The following is a 23,034-nucleotide window of genomic DNA, read 5'->3' on the forward strand; positions in this document are numbered from 1 at the left end:
TCTCAAGCTTATATATACATACGTATAAATAGTTAAGTAAAACATATATTTTGAACGCAAACAGCACAGGGCGCGCTGACCACTCTGCCCCCATTAAACAAAAAACACTAGAGGGCGCAAAGAGGGACCTCAATGAATGAGAGTGAATGGCAGGCGCTAAATGGCTAAAAATGTAAATTAATCATGTAATTAAATATTTCCAAAAATATAATGCAAACTCATCTGTATCTTTCTGTTTTTCTACAGTTAACTTTTTTGGTTAACATTACTGCTACTGTTGCAAATAGTCATAAATATTTAACAGCTTTTCTACTGTTAGATAAGCTAATTAGCTTCAGGTTCTGCTCAAATTACTTAATATCTGTATGTATGAGTTGGAGAATTTTGATTTATGAATGTGAAATTTAGCATTAAAACTGTTTAGTGATAATACTGTTCTCTTGTTTTGTCACAATCAAGGAATCCAAGCACTACACACACACACACACACACACACACACACACACACATATATACATATATATATATATATAATATATATATATATGTGTGTGTGTGTGTGTGTGTGTGTGTGTTCTCAACCATCGGCTCTAGACTCATTCTCAGTTCCCCCTGATGTACACATAAACACAGCCTCCGCCTTTACAATAAGAGTCCTTATACACTAACCCAGCGAATAAATGCTGTAGAACAAATAACTTACAGTTCTTCATGACACAGGCAGAAGTAAAATGTATGGAGCAATTATGGCTTTGCTTCCAAAAAAATAAGGAACACAGAAATTGTGAAACTGCCAGGCACAATGGATAATTAAGCAGATACTCCTGGGCAAAAATATAGGACAAAATATAAAATCAGTGCTTACTGATGGTTTTGGCTGGTCCAGATCTCAACCCTATAGAGAATATTTTGTCTCACATCAAACTCAAACTAGCTCAGCAATGTTTTTCAGCTGTTCAAAGCCATCAGTGCTGAGTGGAACAATACTGACTCTTCTTTCTGTAAAAGACTGTCTGCAAATGTACACACAAAACTTCATCATTTAAAGAAATCAAAAAGAAAAGCTTTCACATTCTGACTTACTGCAGCTGTTTGTTTAGTGATTTGTTTTTAAGACCATTAAAAGCTTAAATTTTGCCATTTTTGTCTTAGTCCATTTATTTGCACAGGAGTGTACTTTTTATTTGCACATGAAATTGACTTACAGATTGTACTTCTCCTGTTTATGCTTTTATTGTGTTTACCTTAGAATAATGCATTACCCTTACTTTCCTGAACAAATGATGTAGTATTCATTCTTGTTCATGCCAAAGGCCCTAAAATGGTTAGACATGGCCACCAAAGTCACAGAGGGGTATAAACTGATTTGGGCTGTGGAGCAGTGGAACTGTGTTCTTTGGAGGGATGGAGCTCCATCCACCTTTGGGATGAGTTGGAGTGATCCAGAACTGACCATCCAACATCAGTACCTGACCTCACTAATGCTCAATCAAATCCTCACGGCAATGTTCAACATCTAGAAGCCTTCCCAGAAGAGTAGGTGCAGGTGTCTACAAACTTTTGGACAGGTCTGTCTGTCTGTCTGTAGGCCTCGCGCGGGAGGAATGTGCGACAGGCGCGCGCTGAAAAGAATGCTGCTACTCCCACTTCCAAAGGGTCCAATCCGCGACGGCGCACGGTTTCAAGGCGCCCCGAAAGGCGCAAAAACAAAAGCAGTAGCCACCAAAAGAGCGCAGAATAACTCCAATAACTCTACTGCGGCGGATTATAAGGCTCTTTTAACGACAAATCGTTCGTTTTTTCGGTCAGTTCGGCTCTGCGGTCAGCGGAGACCCGGTCCGAGTGGATGTTTATCTCCAATGCGGGGAACTTGAAACCGCCCCGCTGCCCCATTTCCTTGGTTGTTTTGCTTTTTTTTCGCCTGGATTCTCCATGCTGGATCAAAATTGGGTTATTTTACTGTTTAGACAGTAGCCTGTTTTCTCTCCCGCCTCCAGAACGCGCTCCTATCACTCGGGAGGCGAGCCATCATCGCAGAAACTCAATTTAAGGAGAAGAAAAACATCTATGTATGTGTGAAGTTCGTATATATTTAAAGGCGCAACGTCGCAGGAGCCGAGCAGCTAGGTTCTGTTCTGGCTGAATGTTGGAGTGTCTGAGCTGAAGGGGGAACGGTTTGGATTCGAGGGGCTCCGCATTTATTAGATGGAAAGTTCTATCATTACACAAGTGCAAAAAGAAGATATTCAGCTGCCCACGAAAACAGGTGAGTCCATCTTAAAGCTTTAAAGCGGAACTCCACCGATTTTTTCAAAATGTCTGCATAATTAAATGGCTGAGATGTAAACAAAGTCGTTCGGAGTGGTTTGGTGTGAAATGCTTCGTTGTAGAGAAACTTACCGAGTCAGAATTATTCACAGTGGTGGTGATAGGAACCAGACGTCCACATCTAAAAGCTCCCTCACAAAAAGATACTACTTGAAATGGTTGTGAATACACTGCCTGGTGTCTGAGACGTTGTTCATGATAGTTTAGAGAAGAGTTTGACCTTAAAATCCATTAGTGGTGGAAGGATGCATGCATGGTGCTGTGAGACAAAATTATCCCCAAAGAAAACTTATTATTTCAGATTTTCTTCCAATCATAAACATTCCATATAATCTCAGAAGACACATGTAGGTTCACTGGTGGCTTAGATAGTAAATAAAATGTCTGTATTTGTGTTGTAGTCATGATGACCCCTGGTTCCTATCACCACCACTGTAAAGAAATCTGAACCATTTCACACCAAACCTCTCTGAATCACTCTGTTTACATCTCACACACTCAATTATTTATAAAAAAATTGAGGAATTCCCCTTTAACAGGAGCACTTAATCTCTTATTATGGCTAAACTACAATGACTGTCTACAGCAGTGATGGACAATATGGCAACAACATAACATCATAATATGTCACAGTTATCACGATACTTTCTTTTCTGATGTTTGAAGAATCGGAACGCATCACACCATATGAAATACTATTAAAAATTGAGAACACTGATTTTTATTTCCATTTCCCTCACTTTGCTGCACTAAATCCAATCAAACACAACTCCTGTATACATCCACAGTCTGCTCAGGATTGCATATTGCGAGCAGTTTTTCACAGAAATGATAAAATACCACTGTGCCTTTGAAAGATGGTTCTTTAGGAGTACTTTAGTAAAGATAGAGGTTCCATATAGAACCATGAACACTCAAAGAATTATTTGCATGCCTAAATGGTTCTCTGCGTGGTGAAATGGTTCTTCAGATTGATGGAGAATGTGTTGTATATGGTTCTATACAGCACCAAAAAGGGTTCAGCTATTGTATACAAGCCTGACATTGTAACAATAGTAGAACCATTTTTGGTGCTGTATAGAACCATAAATACTCAAAGAACCACTTGCATGCTTAAATTAAATTTCTTTGAGAACATTCTCCATCAATCTGAAGAACCATTTCACCATGCAAAGAACTGGACTTTGGGCACCCCTGGAATAGCTTGTCCGGTTCCTGCAGGATTTTGTTTCTATTAAAGAGCCCATTTCGTGGAAAAGCTCACCTTTTTTTTTTTTTGATAAATAAGAGCTACTGTAGTGTGTAAACATTGTTAAAGTGTAAAAACAATGGCCTGTTTGCTCCCCAAATACATGCAGCTCTAAAAACAGCCTGCTTTGAACTAGTTTTGTGATGTCACAAAAACCAATGTGTTTACATGTATCCGCCTGTTCAGCCCACAGCAGTTTTGCCCCGCCCACTCACACTGAAGTTAGAAGGAGTGTTTCATTACAGACTTCCTTTAAACAAGGCACAGCCAGTCAGAACGGTGCTCATTTGCATATATCTTTGCATACGTCTTAAAGGCACAGTAACAAAAACAGCCTGTTTCAGCCTAAGGGATAGAGACAGGTTGGATGATTGGTCACTCTTGAAGAGAAAAATGACTTTAAGTGATATGGGCTGTTTAAAGTCTTAGTCATTGATGAACTTGTGTGTTCTGCAGTGATGAGGCGTCTGTGAGGCTTTTACTGTGAGACTGAAGCAAAAAAGGCCAAATTAGCCAGGAACCCTCAGTACTTCCAGAGAAAGATGCACTTACAGGATGACTTATTTGTACAAAGAGAATGATCAATATTTATTTTTTGACCCCAGAATGAACTGTAATGACGTGATGTGAGTCTCTGTGTTTGCAGTGTTTGATCTGTGATCTTTTAACTCCAGCAACAGAGATTCGTTCAAGCCGCAGTTTATTAATCTTTCAAGCTATGTAATATTAACATAGTGTAGAAAATTATGCCTGTTGCACATATTTATACGATAAATACCTTCTGACATTGTAGTTTTCCCTTTAAAGCTGTATTGTGAAGTATTTTAGTAACATATTGAAAACCTTCTGTATTTACTTATATATTTTTGTATTTTTGGCCCTGTTTGGCCAGAAGGCTGATGCTGATTGGTCGGAAGTTCAGCCCTGATTGGTCAGAAGGCTGGTACTGATTGGTTAGAAGAAAGGCCCTAATGGATCAGAAGGCTGATACTGATTGGTCAGAAGATAGGCCCTAATGGATCAGAAGGCTGATACTGATTGGTCAGAAGATAGGCCCTAATGGATCAGAAGGCTGTTCTGTTAATTTACCGTTAGATGTCGAATGACCTCAAAATTCAGCTCAAAGAAGGCCATGTGCTACCTTAATGTCTTACTCACAGCAAATCCCCATGTTTTTGATGTTTGTTTGCTGTAAGTGCTGTTAAACTGGTGGGAAGACAAATGTGACACCATTAGCTTGGTGCTAACACAATACAGGAAATCTCATTGTGGTGCTAGCATGAATTAGCATTATCATTGTGATGGTAATTTGGTGAGCAAAAAATGCTTATAAAGTTTTTTTTTGCATTACACACTGATATATTGATAAGTTCAGTATTATATGACAAAAAATGGAAGAGTGCAGTGACTATTGTCCTTGTTCACCGGTCCACAACAACAATATCGTACTCTAAATAAACTAGATTTCTTGATGGTAGACTATCAGCTGTGGTTATTATTAATCATAACCTAAATATTGAAAATGTGTGTATTTTCTAATATCACATGTTGTCAACATTTATAAAAGCAATAATCCACATAAAAAGACTGTAACGTATGGCCTCTGCAGCTTTATTCTTTTAAAGTATGTGTGTTTATTGTTTGAAAGTGTTTTCTGAATTTCAGTATTGAATTTTGATGATAAATTTAGAGGTTATAAACATGTTGCTCAGTCTTTACATTCATAAGATACCAAAAGCAACTGTTTGTCTGAGCGGTTTGTGTGTTTGTGCCAGTAAAAACACAAGATAAAATTAGAAAAAGTACAAATAAACGCAGTAAAGAGTAAAACCTGTTGTTTGTCAGAAAATTTATGAATATAGTTATAAGAGTACAGTTAGAAGAGCACATATTTGGTTCTTCTGCTCTCCAGCCGTCACATGGATCTGTTCAGCTCCATTGCCTGATTGAATTTAATGAAGTATTGATCAGGTAAAGCAGGTATTGGATGGTAAATGTAAACACTTCCTCCAGGAGAGGAAAGGAAAAGGTTAAGATAACTCACTCACACTCAGAACTATCACAGTAGTTTGTTTATTTGTGTTTATTCTAGTGTTTATTGAATAAATAAATGTTTACTGCCCAGAGGAAGCGCTTAACAGATACTTTAATATGCAGCACTGCACGTGTATATAAACACACATGCATGTTTAATGTGATGCGTGTTTTTCTGTCTTTTCAGGCCAGGTGAAAAAATCTTCTCCTAAGAAACCTCGAAGTCGGAACATCTTCAAAGCTCTTTTCTGTTGCCTTCGCGCACAGGATGTCCCCCAACCGCCACCCCCTTCCCAGGATACCCTGCTGCCTCCTGAGGAGAATGGGACCATCGCCAAGGTGAGCGTTTCTGCTCCGTTTCATTAGTTAGGAAACGAATGTGGCTGAATGTGTCATTGACATGTAAACACTTTGATGTCTAATACTGCATAGCAGAAAAACTTAGGGCTGAGAGATCGTTTTTATATCGAAATCGCAATTTAAGAGAGTGCAGCTGGAATTCTTTAACGTTATAGCCAACGTTACCAAAAACATTGTCTTAAATTTTCACGTAACGTGTGAACTGCCTGTAGAATTAGACCAGTCAGAGGCAACCAGACCTCCATGTGTTGTGACATCACAACCACAGCTTACTGGCAGTTTGGCACACAGCGTTCAGCCAGAAAAGGTGGATATTCTAGTCCAAAAAAAACAGGCCTTAATTTTAACTTAAAGTCCTATCAATTTAAATTTAATTTGCAATATTGGTCAGAAAAATCGCAATTAGATATTTTCTCCAAATCGTTCAGCCCTAGAAAAACTTACCAACTCAGATGTCAATTCAGATGTCTGGTTCACTGCCACTGTAAACAATTCTGACTCAGAAAATTTCTCTAAAATGGAGCATTTCACATCAAACCACTCTGAGCGACTCTGTTTACATCTTAACTATTTATAATTATGCAGGAATTTTGTACAATGGGTGGAGTTCCTCTTTAAGGCTTTACTTCGAGCTGACAACTAGCAAAATAAATGTTGCTGTCCTTTAATGTGCTGATCCTTCAACAATATCAGTGGTTTCCGAATTTTTTACAATATTATAATGAATGTATGACTCATCACACCAGATATGCTGAATAAGTTGTGCTGAATAAGTCTTTATGAAGAGGAGTTTGTTTGAAACTGAAAAGCAATTACCACAGTGGAAAAATGTGAAATGCCAAGCAAGAATGACATTACTGTTTCATAATGAGCTGCAGAATGTGAGCCAAAATAAAAAACAAACCCTTTATTACATTGTTTTCACTTCTGTACTGAAAAACAATCCATGAGGATTTAAATTTAAAAACTAAATTTTAGTTTGAGAATTGAATGTAATCCGCCTTGAAATATAATAAAAGCATGACTATTCTGCTCCACACTGTGCAGTACACACTTAAAAAAGATGGTTCTTCAAGGGTTTTTAGTAAAGAAAATTGCCCAGAGAACCCTCTGCATGGTTAAATGTTCTTCAGATTGATGGAGAATGTGCTGTAGATGGTTCTATATAGAAATGATTCTGCTGTTGTTACACTGTCAAGCTTATAACACTAGAAGAACCATTTTCAAAAAGGTTCAATATAGCACATTCATGCTCATTTTCCATTAATCTGAAGAACCATTTCATGATGCAAAGAACCCTTTAATCATGCAAATGGTTCTTTGAGTGCTCATGGGTCTACCAAAAGCCTTTTCTTCACTAAATAACCCTTGAAGAACCATCTTTAGGGTTCTTTACATCATTAAATGGTTCTTCAGGTTGATGGGGAATGTGCTGTCGATGGTTCTATATAGAACCTTTTTGAAAAGGGTTCTATATAACATCAAAGAGGATTCCAGTGTTGTGCGTAGCGTCTCTTACAGAAATAAACACACCACCGCAGCTCTGAGGTCAGCTGGGAACCAGTCATGGCTGATGGGTAGTCTAATCTACCTTAGCAGGTCCTCGGTGTCCTCATAGCTGGTTATGGCTGTGCTTTTACTGCTGCTCCAGTTCTGGCAGCGTCTTTCCCAGCGCTCTGTGCTGATTATGATAATGCCACAGTTGCAGTTACAAATGACAGAAATCCACTGAGCGCAGTGCTTGTTAGAAAATAGTGTTTTTCATGAAGACACCTGTCAGAGTTTTGTCGCAGCACGAAATTTAGGTTTGAAGAGTCAGGGAATTAATTATGCTGTGGAATTGTGATCAGCTGACTATTCATTCAGTTCATTCAGACCTCCCTTACCAGCCCTAATGATTCAGTCAAGGCCTAACAAGTTAAGTTCCACAGGAGCCACAATGTTTTATGTCCATTTTACCATCTTGGCTGTAACTATGTCTCAGTATGTGCTAATGTACTAGTATAGGCTAAAAATTAAAATATAAGCCAAAAGGCAAAGCTTTTTTTAAGCATTAGCTCAGCTATAGCCACTTTTCTCACATCTCCAACAGGAAACAAAAGTAGAATAGTTTCTTGTAAAATGTCTCCCAGTGTTTTAATGAGACTGAAGTCAGCTTCTCATTCCCGTTCTAACTTAAATGTCGCCTGACATGTCAGAATGTAACTGCTGCACCATTTAAGGTGGAAAGTGAAAATTCATACAAGAAGCTGGTGAATGAGAAGCTGAATTCAGCTTTGCAGCTTTTTAGTGTTTGACAGTTTCTCGTTGTAGATTAAACATATCAGGAAACCAGCTGGAGTGATTATAAATGCAAACAAGTCAATTTGTTTCTAAATCATTGATGTCCATCTTAAGTCTTTCTCTTTGCCTTTTCGTTAGCTACTAGCTAGACAAGATTGTTTTGTGCGTTTCAGGGTTAAAGGTTGGTGAATTAGCCATTGTACATTAGCTCCAGTGTTTCAGACCATTTATTGTTAAAACTTTGTTGAACGATCAGCAGAGGTTTATTTTACTGCAAAGGAGGATTATTTTATTTTTACCTAAAAATCTTATTCTGCTGTGGAGCTGCAACTGGGCAGTAAAAGAGCAGCATGTTGCCGACCTCTGCACTAGGGTTTTTATTTTAGCAGAATGGGCTGTTAACACTGCGTCTCTGTGTCTTTGAATCTCAGTGGCTAAATGAAAGAAAAACAGAAGTTAAAGTAAAACCTGGAATGGAGTTTTGGATAATGGGTCAAAGCGCAAAACGCTCATTAATACAAAAAGGAAAGAAAAAACGAAGAGCGATAAATTTGATCTGTTGATTTTATTGATAATTATCGATTAATTGATGAGCAATAATTTTCACATTTCAACACATTTTGTTTGTTTCTGTCCTGTCAGATTCCAGAGGCAAGCCTATTGCCCGAGGTGACTGCCGAAGACCAGGGCAAGATCTGTGTTGTTATAGACCTGGATGAAACTCTAGTGCACAGCTCCTTCAAGGTAACTAATAACACAAACATCAAAAGTAAAACACTTCACATGCGCATTATCTGCATCTATGGTGGCGGGGAGTTCTTAATGATGTAATTAAATATAGTGAATACATTTGTGTGCAAAGTTTTATGGTCAAATTCCACGTTGTTGTTGATTTTCTAGGTGAAAATGTGTTACATCCTCCACCTCAGTTGTCACCAACACTGGTCCTAAAGATCTACCTACCTGCAAAGCCAGAAAACTTCTTTAGAAGTCCCCGATTGGCTGCGTTAGTGTTAGGTTAGGTAAGCGGGGTGTCAGGTAGGAAATAAACTCTCCAAGAAAGTAGCTCACCAGGAAGAGGACTGTGACTTTCTGAGGTTTAATTGAATTTAAAGACTCACGGAACCTAAATCTATATTTTCTTTCTAATCAGGTTAATCTTGTTCTTGCAGGCAAACAGTAAACATGTACTAAGTTCACCCTTTGAATAATGTTCCACTGACCAGTAAATGACTGATATATTTTACCATATTTCTTTCAATGTAAACTGGGCAGTTCAAATCGTGGCTAACACTTTTGTAATCATTCCCCTGACCAATTACAGGGCTGCATATCTGGCCCTGCCCACACAGAACAGTTTCAGAGTGAGAGAAGCTTAGTGAGCTGAAACTAACCCAGCATAACTAAAAGGTGGCACGCTAGCCCACCTGTCTGTAGCTGCCTGTAGTCCGTTCACTTGTTTATCAACACCAATATTGTTTACTCGTCTGTTCATTCATTCACGCGTTACTTCATCTGTCCATCTGCTTGTCTCTTTGTCCGTGACTTTTCCATCCAATTATCGTCACATAAAAGCTGGATAATGATTTTAGTTCTGTATGAGGGGCAGAACAGGCTAGGAGTGTTAGACAAAGAGCTGTCAATTAAGTTGCCCATTATCCACGCCCAAAGAGTCCCCAGATAGGTCTGATCAAGCCATGTTTTATCATATTCATATCTTATTCTTTATACAGGCTCTGCTGGATGTTTAATGTGTAAACTTGAGTGTTTATATGTTTAATATTTTACTCTGTGTAAAAAGTGTGCCTACTGAAAACTGTCAATCATACCAGTCAGTAAAGCATTGTTGAATTAAAACCAAAACTGTTGGAGTATAACATTTTAAATTGTTATCTTTGTCACAGAACATCCTTATTGGTTGACTTACCACGACTTAAAATAGGGAACATTTACTTCTTGTTCCTCCTCTGGGCTGCATATAGCTGTACAGTTATAGCCCATATGCTCAGTCATATTGAAACTGTTCTAAAGTAAATTAAATTGAAGTCCATGTCAGAGTGCTGTGTTGACGCGCGTACTGCACAAGGCAAATATCAGATATGAAACCAGTTGTGAAACCATAAATGCTGTCTTATCTCCTCCACAGCCAATCAGTAATGCTGACTTCATTGTTCCGGTGGAGATTGAGGGAACAACACACCAGGTCTGTTCGACAGTTTCTCATTAGGTTGAATGAATAACTGACTTTAAATGTAGGTATTGTAATATAAACTGAGTCTGTTCTACAGTTTCTCATTAGGGTGAATGAATAACTGGCGCTAAATGTAGGTATTGTGATACAAACTAAGTCTGTTCTACAGTTTCTCATTAGGTTGAATGAATAACTGGTGCTAAATGTAGGTATTGTGATACAAACTATGGAAGAAAACATGTGTGGGTGAAGTCTGGAGAGGGTTAATCTTTTTGTTCTGTTTAGTTAAAAATTGAATTAAGAATTTTTCCAATTTTTTGCCAATCCAAAGTCAATATTGGGTGTCGCTGTTGTGTTGTATTTTACTTTTGTTTTGCTGAACAAATGAGAATTGAATTTTTTATTACTCAGCGTCATCTTTCATTCAGGTAACTGAATAATTACTGTATTAATTAGAAATGATTTCAGGTAATTAACATTTAAGTTGAATTATCACTGATTTCAGTTGTATTACTCTGTTACTTATTAATGAGAAAACTGAAGCTTTAACTGAGTGTGTTGGAGGAGATATTGTTTGTGCAGTGCTTTAATCCTTGTTTTGTTGGTGCTCGTTGGCCTCGGCCTGATTCAAGTAATCCAGGATAGGCTGTATCCCACCAGCGTGGCCTATTTTTGATTACTTGTTTCTGGACGTGGCCTCTTCTCGGCGGAGTCACTGACATAATGACTGCGTGGTGTAAATTAATGTGATAATTTATTTTAAAGTAATTTTCAGGCTTTCTGATTGTGTAATTATGAATACTAAAGTGTTGTGTTTGTTTATCAGGTGTATGTCCTTAAGAGACCACATGTTGACAGGTTCCTTCAGCGTATGGGAGAGATGTTTGAATGTGTGCTTTTCACTGCCAGTCTTGCTAAAGTAAGTCTGTTTCTGTTATTCAGTTAAATTCAAGTTTACTGTATTTATACTCAAACACGTCATCAGCTGTTTGAAGCTGTATGGGGTCATACCAGATTAAAGCTGGTCTGTTTCTTCTTCACTGTGGTCCTGGAGAAATTGGCGAGAAGCTAAAGGGGGTCACTGGGAACCTGTAGAAGTTGGTGGGGAGCCTGAAGGGGAACAATAGCCACGTTTACATGCAGCCTAATAATCCGTTAATAATCCGACTAATAGCTCAATTGGAATAGAATATGTCCATGTAAACACCTCAGTCAGAATAGTCTAGTCCGATTGAGGCCGTTCGGAATACAATTTCTATCCGATTGAACGTGGTGGGTAATCCTGTAAATAATCTGTTAAATAGAAGAATAATAGCCATGTAAAGGCCTGTATCCAATTACATTTCAAATCGGAACGTATAAGTACGTTCTGCGCACGTGCGTCGCGTCATAGCAAAAGCACAGAACTCATAAACTGGCTCTGGCAAAAGTTTATAATGTTTAACATGGCGGGAGCAGAAACTGGTCTGCAGAGGAGACGAAGTTATGCTTTGAACTTTAAAAGACGGCAGTGGGATGTACGTCCATCTTAAGTGTCTCAGAGCACGATGTCTTCCTCTTGGCCTTCTTTAATAAGGACATGTGAAAGACGTTTTCCTTCGAGTCTGACATCATTTTAAAGTAATTAAATACTCGAGCGCGCCAACTGGAAACTCATCTCACTCCGATGGACCTCACGTGATGTTCGTTGTCATGGTAACGTTTACTCTAAGCACTACGCATGCGCGTCATTTTGCATCCTATTACTTGTAGTGCGCATGTAAACTGAGATTTTCCATCGACTTGTTGAATAGAGTGCGCATATAAACACATCAGTCTGAATCTGTAATCGGAATGTATTCAATCGGATTGGCAAAAATCTTTGCATGTAAACACAGCCAATGTGGACCTGTAGAAGTTGGTGAATAGCTTGGGGTAGTCAGCAGAAGTTGGTGAGGAGGTAACGGGGGAGTCACTGTGGACCTGTAGAAGTTGACCCGTAAAAGCTGAGGGGGGAGCTAAAGGTGGGGGGCGGTTTCTTGTGGACCCATAGAAGATGGTGAGGAGCTTGAGAGGGGTCAGTGTGGACGTGTAGAAGTTGGTGAGGGGCTAAGGTGGGGTCCCTGTGGACCTGTAGAAGTTAGTAAGGGGCTGAGAGGGGTCACTGTGGATGTAGAAGTTGTTGAGGAGCTTGAAGAGGAGTAGTGTTAATGTATAGACATTGATGGGGAGCTGAGGAGGGTCCTACAAGATTCTTACACAGATGGTCAGTTTGCACTCTACAGTGGATGTGTAGAAGTTGTTGAGCAGCTGGGTGGGAGAGCATTCTGCACCATGGCAGTGAATGCATTTACTAAAGTAATAACATAAATTCACAGCAGTACCCATAATGCAATGCCTACAAACCCCAATACCGTGCATGACTGTAGTAAAACTGAAAGGCAGAATCACACACATAAGGTTGGGGGAGTTAATAATTTTGTATAGTTATACATTAGACCATCTAACAGAGGTACTTTGAGCTGTTATAATTACATAATTTTTATTTTTTTTTCATAATGAAATTTGGGTTGTCAGTCATTTTGTTAAAAATCAGTAGTCATGTGACCAGACTAACTGAATTTAATGATACATTGAGTTGTTAAAAACTTACTTTTTAGCCATATGGTTTGATTGATTTTAAAGATTTCTTTAGATTTGTGCTTAGAGAGCATATCACTGCTGTCAGAACAAAACCTAGTATCTCCAAAATGGTAACTTTACAGGGTAACACTTTACATTAAGGGTCGCTAATCAATCATTAAATATATAATAATCAACTATTAGTTTCCCATTATTTAGTTATTAGTTAACTCTTCATTAAGCATTAGCTATTACTTAGTAATTGATTAAGCACTTATCAATTAGTAATTAAGTACACTGTTAGTTGATAAGTTAGTTTGTCTTTAGTTTATGTCTTACTCATTATCTGTGTGCTAACTGCTGCTTATTACATTGTTAATTAACTAATAAGTATTTTTTCTCATATAAAGAAGTAATGTGATAACTTACTAGCACTTATGTGTTAATCCTGCTAATTATCTGTTAATTAAATTTCCATCACCTCCATATATTCAGTTGCTTCACTTTTCTCACTTTGGTTCTTGTTCATTAAAGATGCTTATGGTCACATCTGACCGTAAGATGAGCGCACACAAATTCATGGACGGTTTTGTTATTCATCACGTTCATCTTGGCATATCTGTACTCATATCTGGTAGGAGTGCGTGTAAATTTGGGCATAAATGCTGGATATGTGGCTAATTAACCAAAATTATTGTCAACATAATCTGTAATTGCAAAAATAAGAACAACAATAGAAAATTTCAATAATACTAATTTGTGTGCATGACAGTCCAGTACAAAAGTGGATGTACTTACCTTACATGCGCACTGATATAAACAAGTGCTGTAACTATTTCATGTTCCATTTAAAGACACATTACACTGTGCTTTTGTTTCATACTACCGACTCACAAACACAGCTTTGGTCATACACTGCAATAATACAGCGTTTATTTTAGGGAATTAATTACACTAAACAATCACTCTACTATGTTAACAGCACTGAGTATTTTGTTTTATTTCACATTTTATTTTTTCCAGTTGTTTTCATTTTAATACTATTAAGTTTGGTCAGCAGGGGAGGAGTGCACTCACTGCTGGACATCAAACTCCACCCACGAGCACGGCCATTAGCTTTCATGCCAAACACTGCCGTTTTATTGGCTGGCTACTGAAACATCTGCATGAATTAGTGTGTGCTTCATGTAAATGATATGTAAATGAGGTGCTGGTAGGCTGGTTTCATGCACTGAAGCTGATTTATCATTTATGCTCAAATCTCCACTTGTTTCCACATCGTACAAAATTGTTATGAATCAGACGCAGAGCAGTTCATACCTTATAAAAGGCAAAAAAGGTGTTCTTTTTTTACGTAACTTTCATGATTAATGTGCCCTTTTCACAAGCTTCGCGATTACTTCCGGTTTAAGCATTAGCAGGGTAAAACTCACGTCCTCTCCATATAGCTACTGCAGACACGATGTCAAAATGTTTAGTAGTGAACTGTAACGCTCAAACACTGAGCTACAACAGCTGTATTTTAGTTTTCCTGCACGGTTGTGACAAACAGCGAGAATAAGAAGTGGACGGAAGCTCTGATTTAACTGTAAACAGAGCTGAGATGCTGTAGGTTGTTTTTACTGCAGTTCTGCTGCAGCTGCTTCACATCAAGCAGCCTCTGTGTATTTGTACAACATGCCAGCGATTTCGGTAAAATTCTGTTTTCAAAAGAAAGAAGAACTTTTATATGTAGCATGAATGTTATAGACTCTGTTTATATTAAGCTAGCTATGCTGGCTAGAAGCTACTGCTAACCAAACTAGCCCGGCTAACATGAAGCAGCTTTTTCAGATGTTTTTTTTCAGCTAGGAGTCGCGTTTTTGACTGAGCAATGAATGTAATAAGCAGCAGTTAGCACACAGATAATGAGTAAGACATAAACTAAAGACAAACTAACTTATCAACTAACAGTGTACTTAATTACTAATTGATAAGTGCTTAATCAATTACTAAGTAATAGCTAATGCTTAATGAAGAGTTAACTAATAACTAAATAATGGGAAACTAATAGTTGATTTATTATATATTTAATGATTGATTAGCGACCCTTAATGTAAAGTGTTACCCTGGCCGTTTCTTTTGGTCCATTCATCATGAAATTTACACAGAATGTAAAGGGCAGCAGGCATTTTGAAATTGTCAAAAACTGAAAAATGACAAAAATAGATATACAAGGTTTTGTTCTGAGAGCAGCGATATGGATAATTGTAGATGGTATCTAAAGGAACATTTTTAAAAAGTGTTAAAGTGAATCCCAAAATAAACTTGGGTGGCGGTTTATGAACCCAGAATGGCCTGAAGAAGCGAAGCCTGTGTGTGGCAGGCTGCAGATCAGATCCGGCTCTGTGTGACATGCTGCTCTTGCTGTTTCAGTACGCTGATCCAGTCACTGACCTGCTGGACCAGAGCGGAGTGTTCCGGACTCGCCTTTTCCGAGAGTCCTGCGTCTTCCACCAGGGCTGCTACGTCAAAGATCTAAGCCGTCTCGGACGCCAGCTCAACAAGACCCTCATCCTGGACAATTCTCCAGCCTCGTACATCTTCCACCCTGAGAACGCTGTGAGTACACGCACACCTGAGGTGGTGAGGTTAATTACAGAGGTTCAGGTGGGCATGTTTGTATAACTGGAGCTCATCATAACACTCATGCTGAACGAGAAATCATCTGATATTGACATTCTGTGATATTGCTTTTCAGTTTTAGCGACATCTTTCGTAATATATTTGCTTCATCCATAAAATAGCAGCTTTTCTGCTTCCAAGCGGTTTTTAATTCTGCTCTGTGTTCTTTCCTGAAGGTAATAAGAACCTGACTGTTACCTGTAGTGAGTGCCATTCACTGCAAGCTTGAGGTTGTTTTGATTGTTTTAAAGTCCATAAAAGCTAAATAAGCTGTGCAGGGAATCCCCACCAGCTGTTTGGTTTGAGAGGCTCTTAGCTGTAATCTTTAATCCTACACAGATTGTTTATTGGGAGTTTCTTTTTTTCAGGCTTTGCATTACAGGGAAGAAAATGTTACCTTATGGGGAAAATATATAATATAATATATATATATATATATAATATATATAATATAAAAATGTAAAATTAAACATTCCTATTTCCACACACACATTTTCTAAGCTGCTTATCCTTCTGGGTCATGGGAGAAGCTGGAGCATATCCCAGCAGTCATTGGGCAGAAGGCAGGATACACCCTGGACAGGTCACCAGTCCATTGCAGGGCAGACACACAAACATATACATTCACACACACACACTCACACCCAGGGGCAAATTAGCATGTCCAATTGGCCTGGCAGCGTGTCTTTGGACTGTGGGAGGAAACCGGAGTATAAAATTAAACATATAATTAATAATTAAAAGAAATTAGTATTCTTTTGCTTAAGTTCTGGATACTCTACATGACCTTTGAAAGTTTGAAAGATTATAACATTATAACACTATCGGGCTGAAATATTGAGGATCCACACTAAGCGATTAGGTATCACACATTACTCGACTTTTAAGCTGTTGCTGAACCGAATAGAACCTGAACTTACTAGGAGACCCAAACAAACAAATGTGGAGCTGCTGCTGCTGTTTTGTCTGACGTTTGAGCTGATACAGCAAAGAAGCAGCAGGTAAACATGTTTAAGTGAGGATAATGGATGTAAAAATGTGATCAGTCTGGTAGTTTTTATAGTTTTGGATGATCATGAACTTGATTCTGTCTTAAACTCAGCTCATTAAAATGTTTTGTTGAGTGACTTTTCACCATTTTTATTGGTTTACTTGCTGTATTTTCTTCTTTCTTGCTCTCAATTTCCATTGGCTGTTGCAGGAGTCTGTTCAGATTGCGTCGTTGACCAGTTTACAATATATTACACTGAGTTGGGTTGAAAAAAAATTACACGTTTGGAGGCCAAAAATCGGAGTCAGCACTGCTCACACATGACTTGATTCTCTCTAGAGCTGTCGATTTTGATTCAAAATCTGCTGACCAGCTCAGACTGAGAATTGGAGCTAAAATCAGGGTAAAAGTGATGTAGTGTGACTCCAGCTTTATTTTGTCTGTAATAGATCATGTGAAGGTTTGGGTTTAAATTGTTTTTGGGAAAGTTTGAAGTCATAACATTAGGACTGCATCTGTTGAAAATTTTCATCTTGAATGTTTGAATATTCTGTAACTACCATAAAAGATATGCTTCATTTTAATACCTGAATAGAAAACCTTTTTGGAATTCTTATTGTTGGCCTAATTATCTTTATTTGCTGTATTGCATAAATTGTATTTATTTATTTAACTTTTTAGTAAGATTTAAAAAAATACTACAGGGTAATGAAAAAACAGCGCTGTTACTTCAGAGCGAGTTTTGGGTTCTACCCAATCGGGCAACCTGATCTTGCTCTCTGTGTGCAGCAGTGAACAGAAACAGCGTCTCTTTAATTTTTCGTCATTTTAAAAATAAAACACAACTTTTTGGTCAGATCTGGTCAGTGAACGAGGAAGTGGTGAGGGTTTTTAGATTAGATTAGATTTATTAATCCCAGAAGAAAAGTGTTTTGTTGCAGCAGCACATAAAATAAATAAAACAAAAGACCCACAACACACAACCCGGACAGTTCCAAATTACATGTAGTATAACATGTCTCTGACCCATAAACATCAGGGAATGTAAGTAAAACATTCCAACCTAAAACCAACATAAATAAATATGTTGTCGGAAGAAAACCTTGGATCTTCATTTTTGACGTTTTTTCCGTTTTTGACATAATAAAAATGTGTTGCCCTTTACATTGTATGTAAATTTCATGATGAATAAGATAAGACATAATATGAACATTGAGTTTACTGCAAGTAAGTATGTACCAACATACACGCCTCAAATACCGTTTGGAATTGCTGGAATGCACTTATTTTTTCCAGCAGATGGAGCTAATTTGCATAGTTTCATAGCTCAGAAGGATATTGAAATCAAATTTTAATAAAATTCATTATCACAGTATTTTCCCAATATATCACATTATTAGAAGCAGATGAAATTTAAGTAATTAAGTAATACTGAATTGAATGTGTCTCTGTTTATATTTTACTCTCACCTTAAATGGGCTGCCACCTTATATTTACTAATATCTTAAATACAGTGCCACCTTAAATTTAGTGCTACCTTAAAAATAGTTTCTGTTGTTATTGTTATTGTTATTATTATTATTATTATTATTATTATTATTTTTATTTTTATTATTAAGAAGAGCGTTCCTTTAGCTTGTGTTCATTGTTTTGCGTTCTCTGTGATGTCTTCTCAGGTGCCTGTGCTGTCCTGGTTTGATGACCTGGAGGACACAGAACTGCTGAACCTGCTGCCTGTGTTTGAGGAGCTGAGTGGAGCAGAAGACGTCTGCACTAAACTGAAGCAGCTCCGCGAACCCTGACAAGGACCTTCTGCATCCCCCGCCTGTCTTCATGAAGATCTCAGGCTGAGGGTGTCCAGCTCCAGGAGAGCCTTTAAAGCCTCTATAATGCCTTATTCTGCCTGCAAACAACCACCAAACACCTACACACTCCAGCGGAGGCACCGAAACGTCACCGTGACGTCACAGAGTCTCTCTCAGGGTCCATGTGAGGACAACGTTCCTGTATCCTCATCAGAAGCAATCAGAGAAGACAGAACCCCATTCAGTTTATCTGAGCGTTTACTCTCCTTTACTCTGTGGACACCTAATTCAGCTCAGACCTTAAACCTCAGTCGATGTGCCCGTTTTATTACAAATGTTTTACAATATTAGTATATCACAGTCGCATTTATGCCAAATTCTCATTTTTCCCTGTGAAAAGGAGTCTTCAGATCACAAATGTGAAGCCTTTAAACTTCTGCTTTGTGCCTTTGAAGGGGGGAAAAGACCCACTGATTTATTTCTAGCATTTCAAATGTGCATTTAAAGGGGAATTCCACCAACTTTTTTTTAATTCCTGCATAAAGATGTTCAGATTTCTTCACAGTGGTGGTGATAGGAATCAGGGGTTGTCATGACTACAACACAAATATAGACATTTTATTTTCTATACAAAACCACCAGTGAACCTACACATGCCTTCTGAGTTTTACATGGAATGGTGTTGATAGGAAAATAGAGGAAAATCTGAAATTATTATTTTTACATATTATGTATTCATTGACCATGAATGGATGTAAAGGCCAAGACTGTCATGAAACATCAGGCAGTGTATTCATAACCATTTCATGTAATAACTTTCTGTGAGGGAGCTTTTAGAGGTGGACGTCTGGTTCCTTTCACCACCACTGTGAACAATGCTGACTCGGTAAGTTTCTCTAGAACGGAGCGTTTCACACCAAACCACTCTGAACAACTCCGTTTACATCTTAATTGTTTCATTATGCAGAAATTTCAGTGGAATTCCCCTTTCAGTTGAGTGAGTTTTTTACTTTTGAGGACGAGTGCCCTTGTTGGTTGTTTTAAAAGTTCAGTTTGTAACGCTGACTTTCTCCGTGGCCATAAACGTTTAGGGACCATCTCCAATAATTGCTGTCTTTTTCTTCACATGCGAGAACAGTGTTAGTTTAACGTCAGGTGGACGTTACACTTTGAAGTAATATTCAGCAAAGAATTCTTTGTTAATTGCCTTTTATTTTTCTTACTTTTCCATTAGTTAGCTTTACAGAGAAGGTGTTATTGTGTTATCATTCTGGGGCTAAAGGTGAGGTTTGGATGCCTTTTTTATGCTTTTGTCATTTTAACCATGATGTTCACTGGAAACGTTGTTAATTATCAGCAAATTAGCAGACTTTTTAAGTAGACTTTTTAGTAGACTTTTTTGCTGATAACGATAAAACCACATTTTTCCCAGTATCAGTTGATATTATTGGGCAGCTGATATCGGTCAGACTCTATTCAGTATATGTAAATGCTTACTGATACCTTTATTAAGATTAGCAAACAACAAAAGCTTTTTCTTTAGGGATCATATTCCCAACCACAAGGTTGGACATGTTTAAATTATTATGCAGTGATTTATAATGCATAATAGTATTTTTCCAAATGAATTGGTGAGAAACATGGGTGCTAGACGTTTTCATACTGCAGGCTATGTAGAACACATATCACCCTCAACGCCTTTTAAATACACTAAAGCTGAAAGAGACAGTTAGAGATCTTACAGTAGAACTGAAACCTGCATAATTTTGCCACCTCATATAGAAACCCAGGAACGTGATGGGTGTGATCTGTTCTGCAGCTTTCCTGGGCTAGAAACATTAAAAATAAGGATGTAATGATATTTTCAGGTTCACTGTGGCTCTACAGCGATTAAATTTTATTAGATGATTGACATTTTTTTGATAATACATTCCTGATTCTACAGAGCTCTAATTCTATCCCGCACTGACTGTTTCGGCTCAGAAAAATACAAAATTTATAGTATGTCCTTCAGTCTGAGAGAAAGTCAGAGAAACTGAGCTGTAAATGATACAGAAACAGAGAGGATGCACCCAGATGCATAAGCCCTGCCCACTGCACTCTGATAGGCTGCCTGTTTTTGATCTTTGACAGTGATTTCCACAGAAATAGACAGTAAACGAGAGACGCTGTGAAGAGTGATGGACATATTGATATACGGTTTTACGTTCATGTACGATCACTTTCACAGTTTTTCAGTACTGAAGTCAGTACACGCTTAATTAAAAGCCATGTCAGGTTAAGCTCTCAGGTTTAAAATGTGCAGAACAACAGGCGACTATAATGTGTAGCAGAGATCAGCCTGCAAATTTATTTGAATTACTTTCCATTAGAGGTGGGCGATATGGCTAAAATATAATATTGCAATGCTTCAAGAAATGTTCACAATACTTGATATGTCATGATTTTTATTTGACATCTGTTCGGTTAGAACTGAGGAAAAACACCCAGTAGTGCTACATTTAAAAAAAAATAAAAAATAAAAAAAATTATTAAACAAAAACAATTCAGTATTTGGCACTAAATCCAGTCGAAGGGACAATTTTTAAAAATAATCTCTTTATAAGAAAACATGCAGTAGGTCAGTGTCTACAAGTACTGACGATATACACCATAACTACAGAAAAGCATACTGTATTGTATTGTGACATAATTGGTCACGATAACGATAATTATACAACAGTTGCGCAAGCTGATTGATTGAGAAGCGTTCTAACCGTGCTGTTATTTCACCATAACATCACAGGTTTTTCACAAACACTGTATCACTCCGCTGAGACGCTGTTGCTAAGCAACGACTTTGACAGCTGTAGGAGACGCTCAAGCCATTTGAACGTTTTTGCTTGATGGATACTTTTAAGATCACATTTGACCTACAGCTGATTTGGTCAGACTCTGAAGATGAGACTACACTAAATTCCCAGACTGTCAGTTGGTCTGTATGGAGCTGGAGAACGAACTGCTGTGCAGCAAGTGAGCGGAGCTCATTACTCTGAGGTAGACACGAGGTGCTTGTTAAGGAACTATAATTTGGTGGAAGGAATTGCTAACATTAAAACATATTAAATGCCACGTTCACCGCCCAATTTATTTATTTCTTAATTTTTTTGTTTAACTGTTGTATTAAAGCAATAGAACATTCGAGGTTGTGTGTTATTGGAAATAACGTCACGTGGTGTTATTTCACAATAACACACTCCCTCTCATGTTCTATTGCTTAAATATTGTCATATTGCCCAGCCCTACTTTCACAGAATGGCTGTTTTTTGAGATCAGTCAGAACGGTACGCGTCCTCTCGCAGCTCGCCACATCCTCTTCCAAGCTTGACATCGCCACAATAGAAGAACCCTTTTGGGTGCTATCTAGAACCCTTTTCAAAAATGTCTTATATAGAACCATGTACAGCACATTCCCCATCAATCTGTAGAACCATTTCACCATAGAGAGAAGCATTTACTCATGCAAAGGGTTCTTTGAGTGTTCATTTTCTTTACTAAAGAACCTTCAAAGAACCGTCGTTTTTAAAAGTGTAATTATTTACCATTCAGAAGTTATATTTAACTTCCAGTTATGGACTGCTTTGATTCTTCTTTATCAGGTATAGATATCCGCCCCCCAAAAAAACACCCAGCTCAGTGTAATTTTTTTCATCACTCCTGCTTTTCTTTTTCTATCCGTCTCTTTTGGAGGAAGCTGTTTTTAACAGACTAATCGGAGGCAGTATTGATAATCCACCGTCTAAGCGTTCAGGCGTTTACCAAAGTTCTGAAACACTGTTGGCTCAGATGTTTTTGTTATTGATTGGCGGAGCTGTTAAAGGGTCTTACTGTCATCTAACCTCACTTTATCAGTACATAAATTCTATGATTTAAGATTTGATGCTCAGCAATGAAGCACTTAATGCTCAAAACCCTGTTACCGGACTAAGATTCTCAGTGCAGACCCACTGATATGCTGCAAAAAAGTGATATTTGAGCAAAGGAAAACATCTTTATTCTAGTCAGTATATCTAATATTTCACGTTATGAGATTGTTTATAAGATTATTTAACCTTGGCAGATAGAAATAGAGGAATATTTGAAACAAGAAAACTTGTCTGTTAATGGAATGAGTCACTTTGAACTGCTTGGAACAAGCAAAAAAGTATAGGAGTAAGTTAAGTAATCTTATAATAATCTTATAAAAAATCTCAGAATGATAAATATTAGATATGTTGGTGATATTAAATGGAAGAGTCATTTTTTGCAGTGTAATGAGGATCAGTGTAACACTTCATAACACACTTCATAACACATACATAAGCATTAACATAAGCATAGCATATTTAAAAAGCGACCAGCTTATGGCATTATTCACAATCTGACAATATGTTTAATAAAGTAAATTATATAGTGTTGACATAAGATCCCTTAAACCTAGTCAGATGTTTGTTTAATTTATAACACTGTTATAAACCATTATTATCAATGCAGCTTATAAGGCAGAGGC

General features: G+C 37.8%; 1 protein-coding gene across 1 annotated transcript; it reads left to right on the top strand.

The window, feature by feature from the left end:
• The first annotated feature begins 1,655 nt into the window (after nt 1–1,655).
• Nucleotides 1,656–21,034, top strand: ctdsp2 (CTD (carboxy-terminal domain, RNA polymerase II, polypeptide A) small phosphatase 2). The gene is made up of 7 exons (XM_036559366.1): nt 1,656–2,266; nt 5,799–5,950; nt 8,897–8,998; nt 10,401–10,457; nt 11,272–11,364; nt 15,462–15,647; nt 18,378–21,034. The coding sequence occupies exons 1-7, from the start codon at nt 2,206–2,208 to the stop codon at nt 18,501–18,503; spliced, it is 777 nt and encodes a 258-aa protein (XP_036415259.1). The 5' UTR covers nt 1,656–2,205; the 3' UTR covers nt 18,504–21,034.
• Nucleotides 21,035–23,034: the final 2,000 nt, after the last annotated feature.

This window comes from Colossoma macropomum, unplaced genomic scaffold (assembly GCF_904425465.1).
Source record: "Colossoma macropomum unplaced genomic scaffold, Colossoma_macropomum, whole genome shotgun sequence".
Taxonomy (NCBI): Eukaryota; Metazoa; Chordata; class Actinopteri; order Characiformes; family Serrasalmidae; genus Colossoma; species Colossoma macropomum.

Coding starts and splice junctions, on each gene's coding strand:
- ctdsp2 (XM_036559366.1), top strand. CDS start 2,206: ATGGAAAGTTCTATCATTACACAAGTGCAAAAAGAAGATATTCAGCTG. Junction 8,999..10,400: donor TAGTGCACAGCTCCTTCAAG/GTAACTAATAAC, acceptor TCTCCTCCACAG/CCAATCAGTAATGCTGACTT. Junction 10,458..11,271: donor TTGAGGGAACAACACACCAG/GTCTGTTCGACA, acceptor TTTGTTTATCAG/GTGTATGTCCTTAAGAGACC.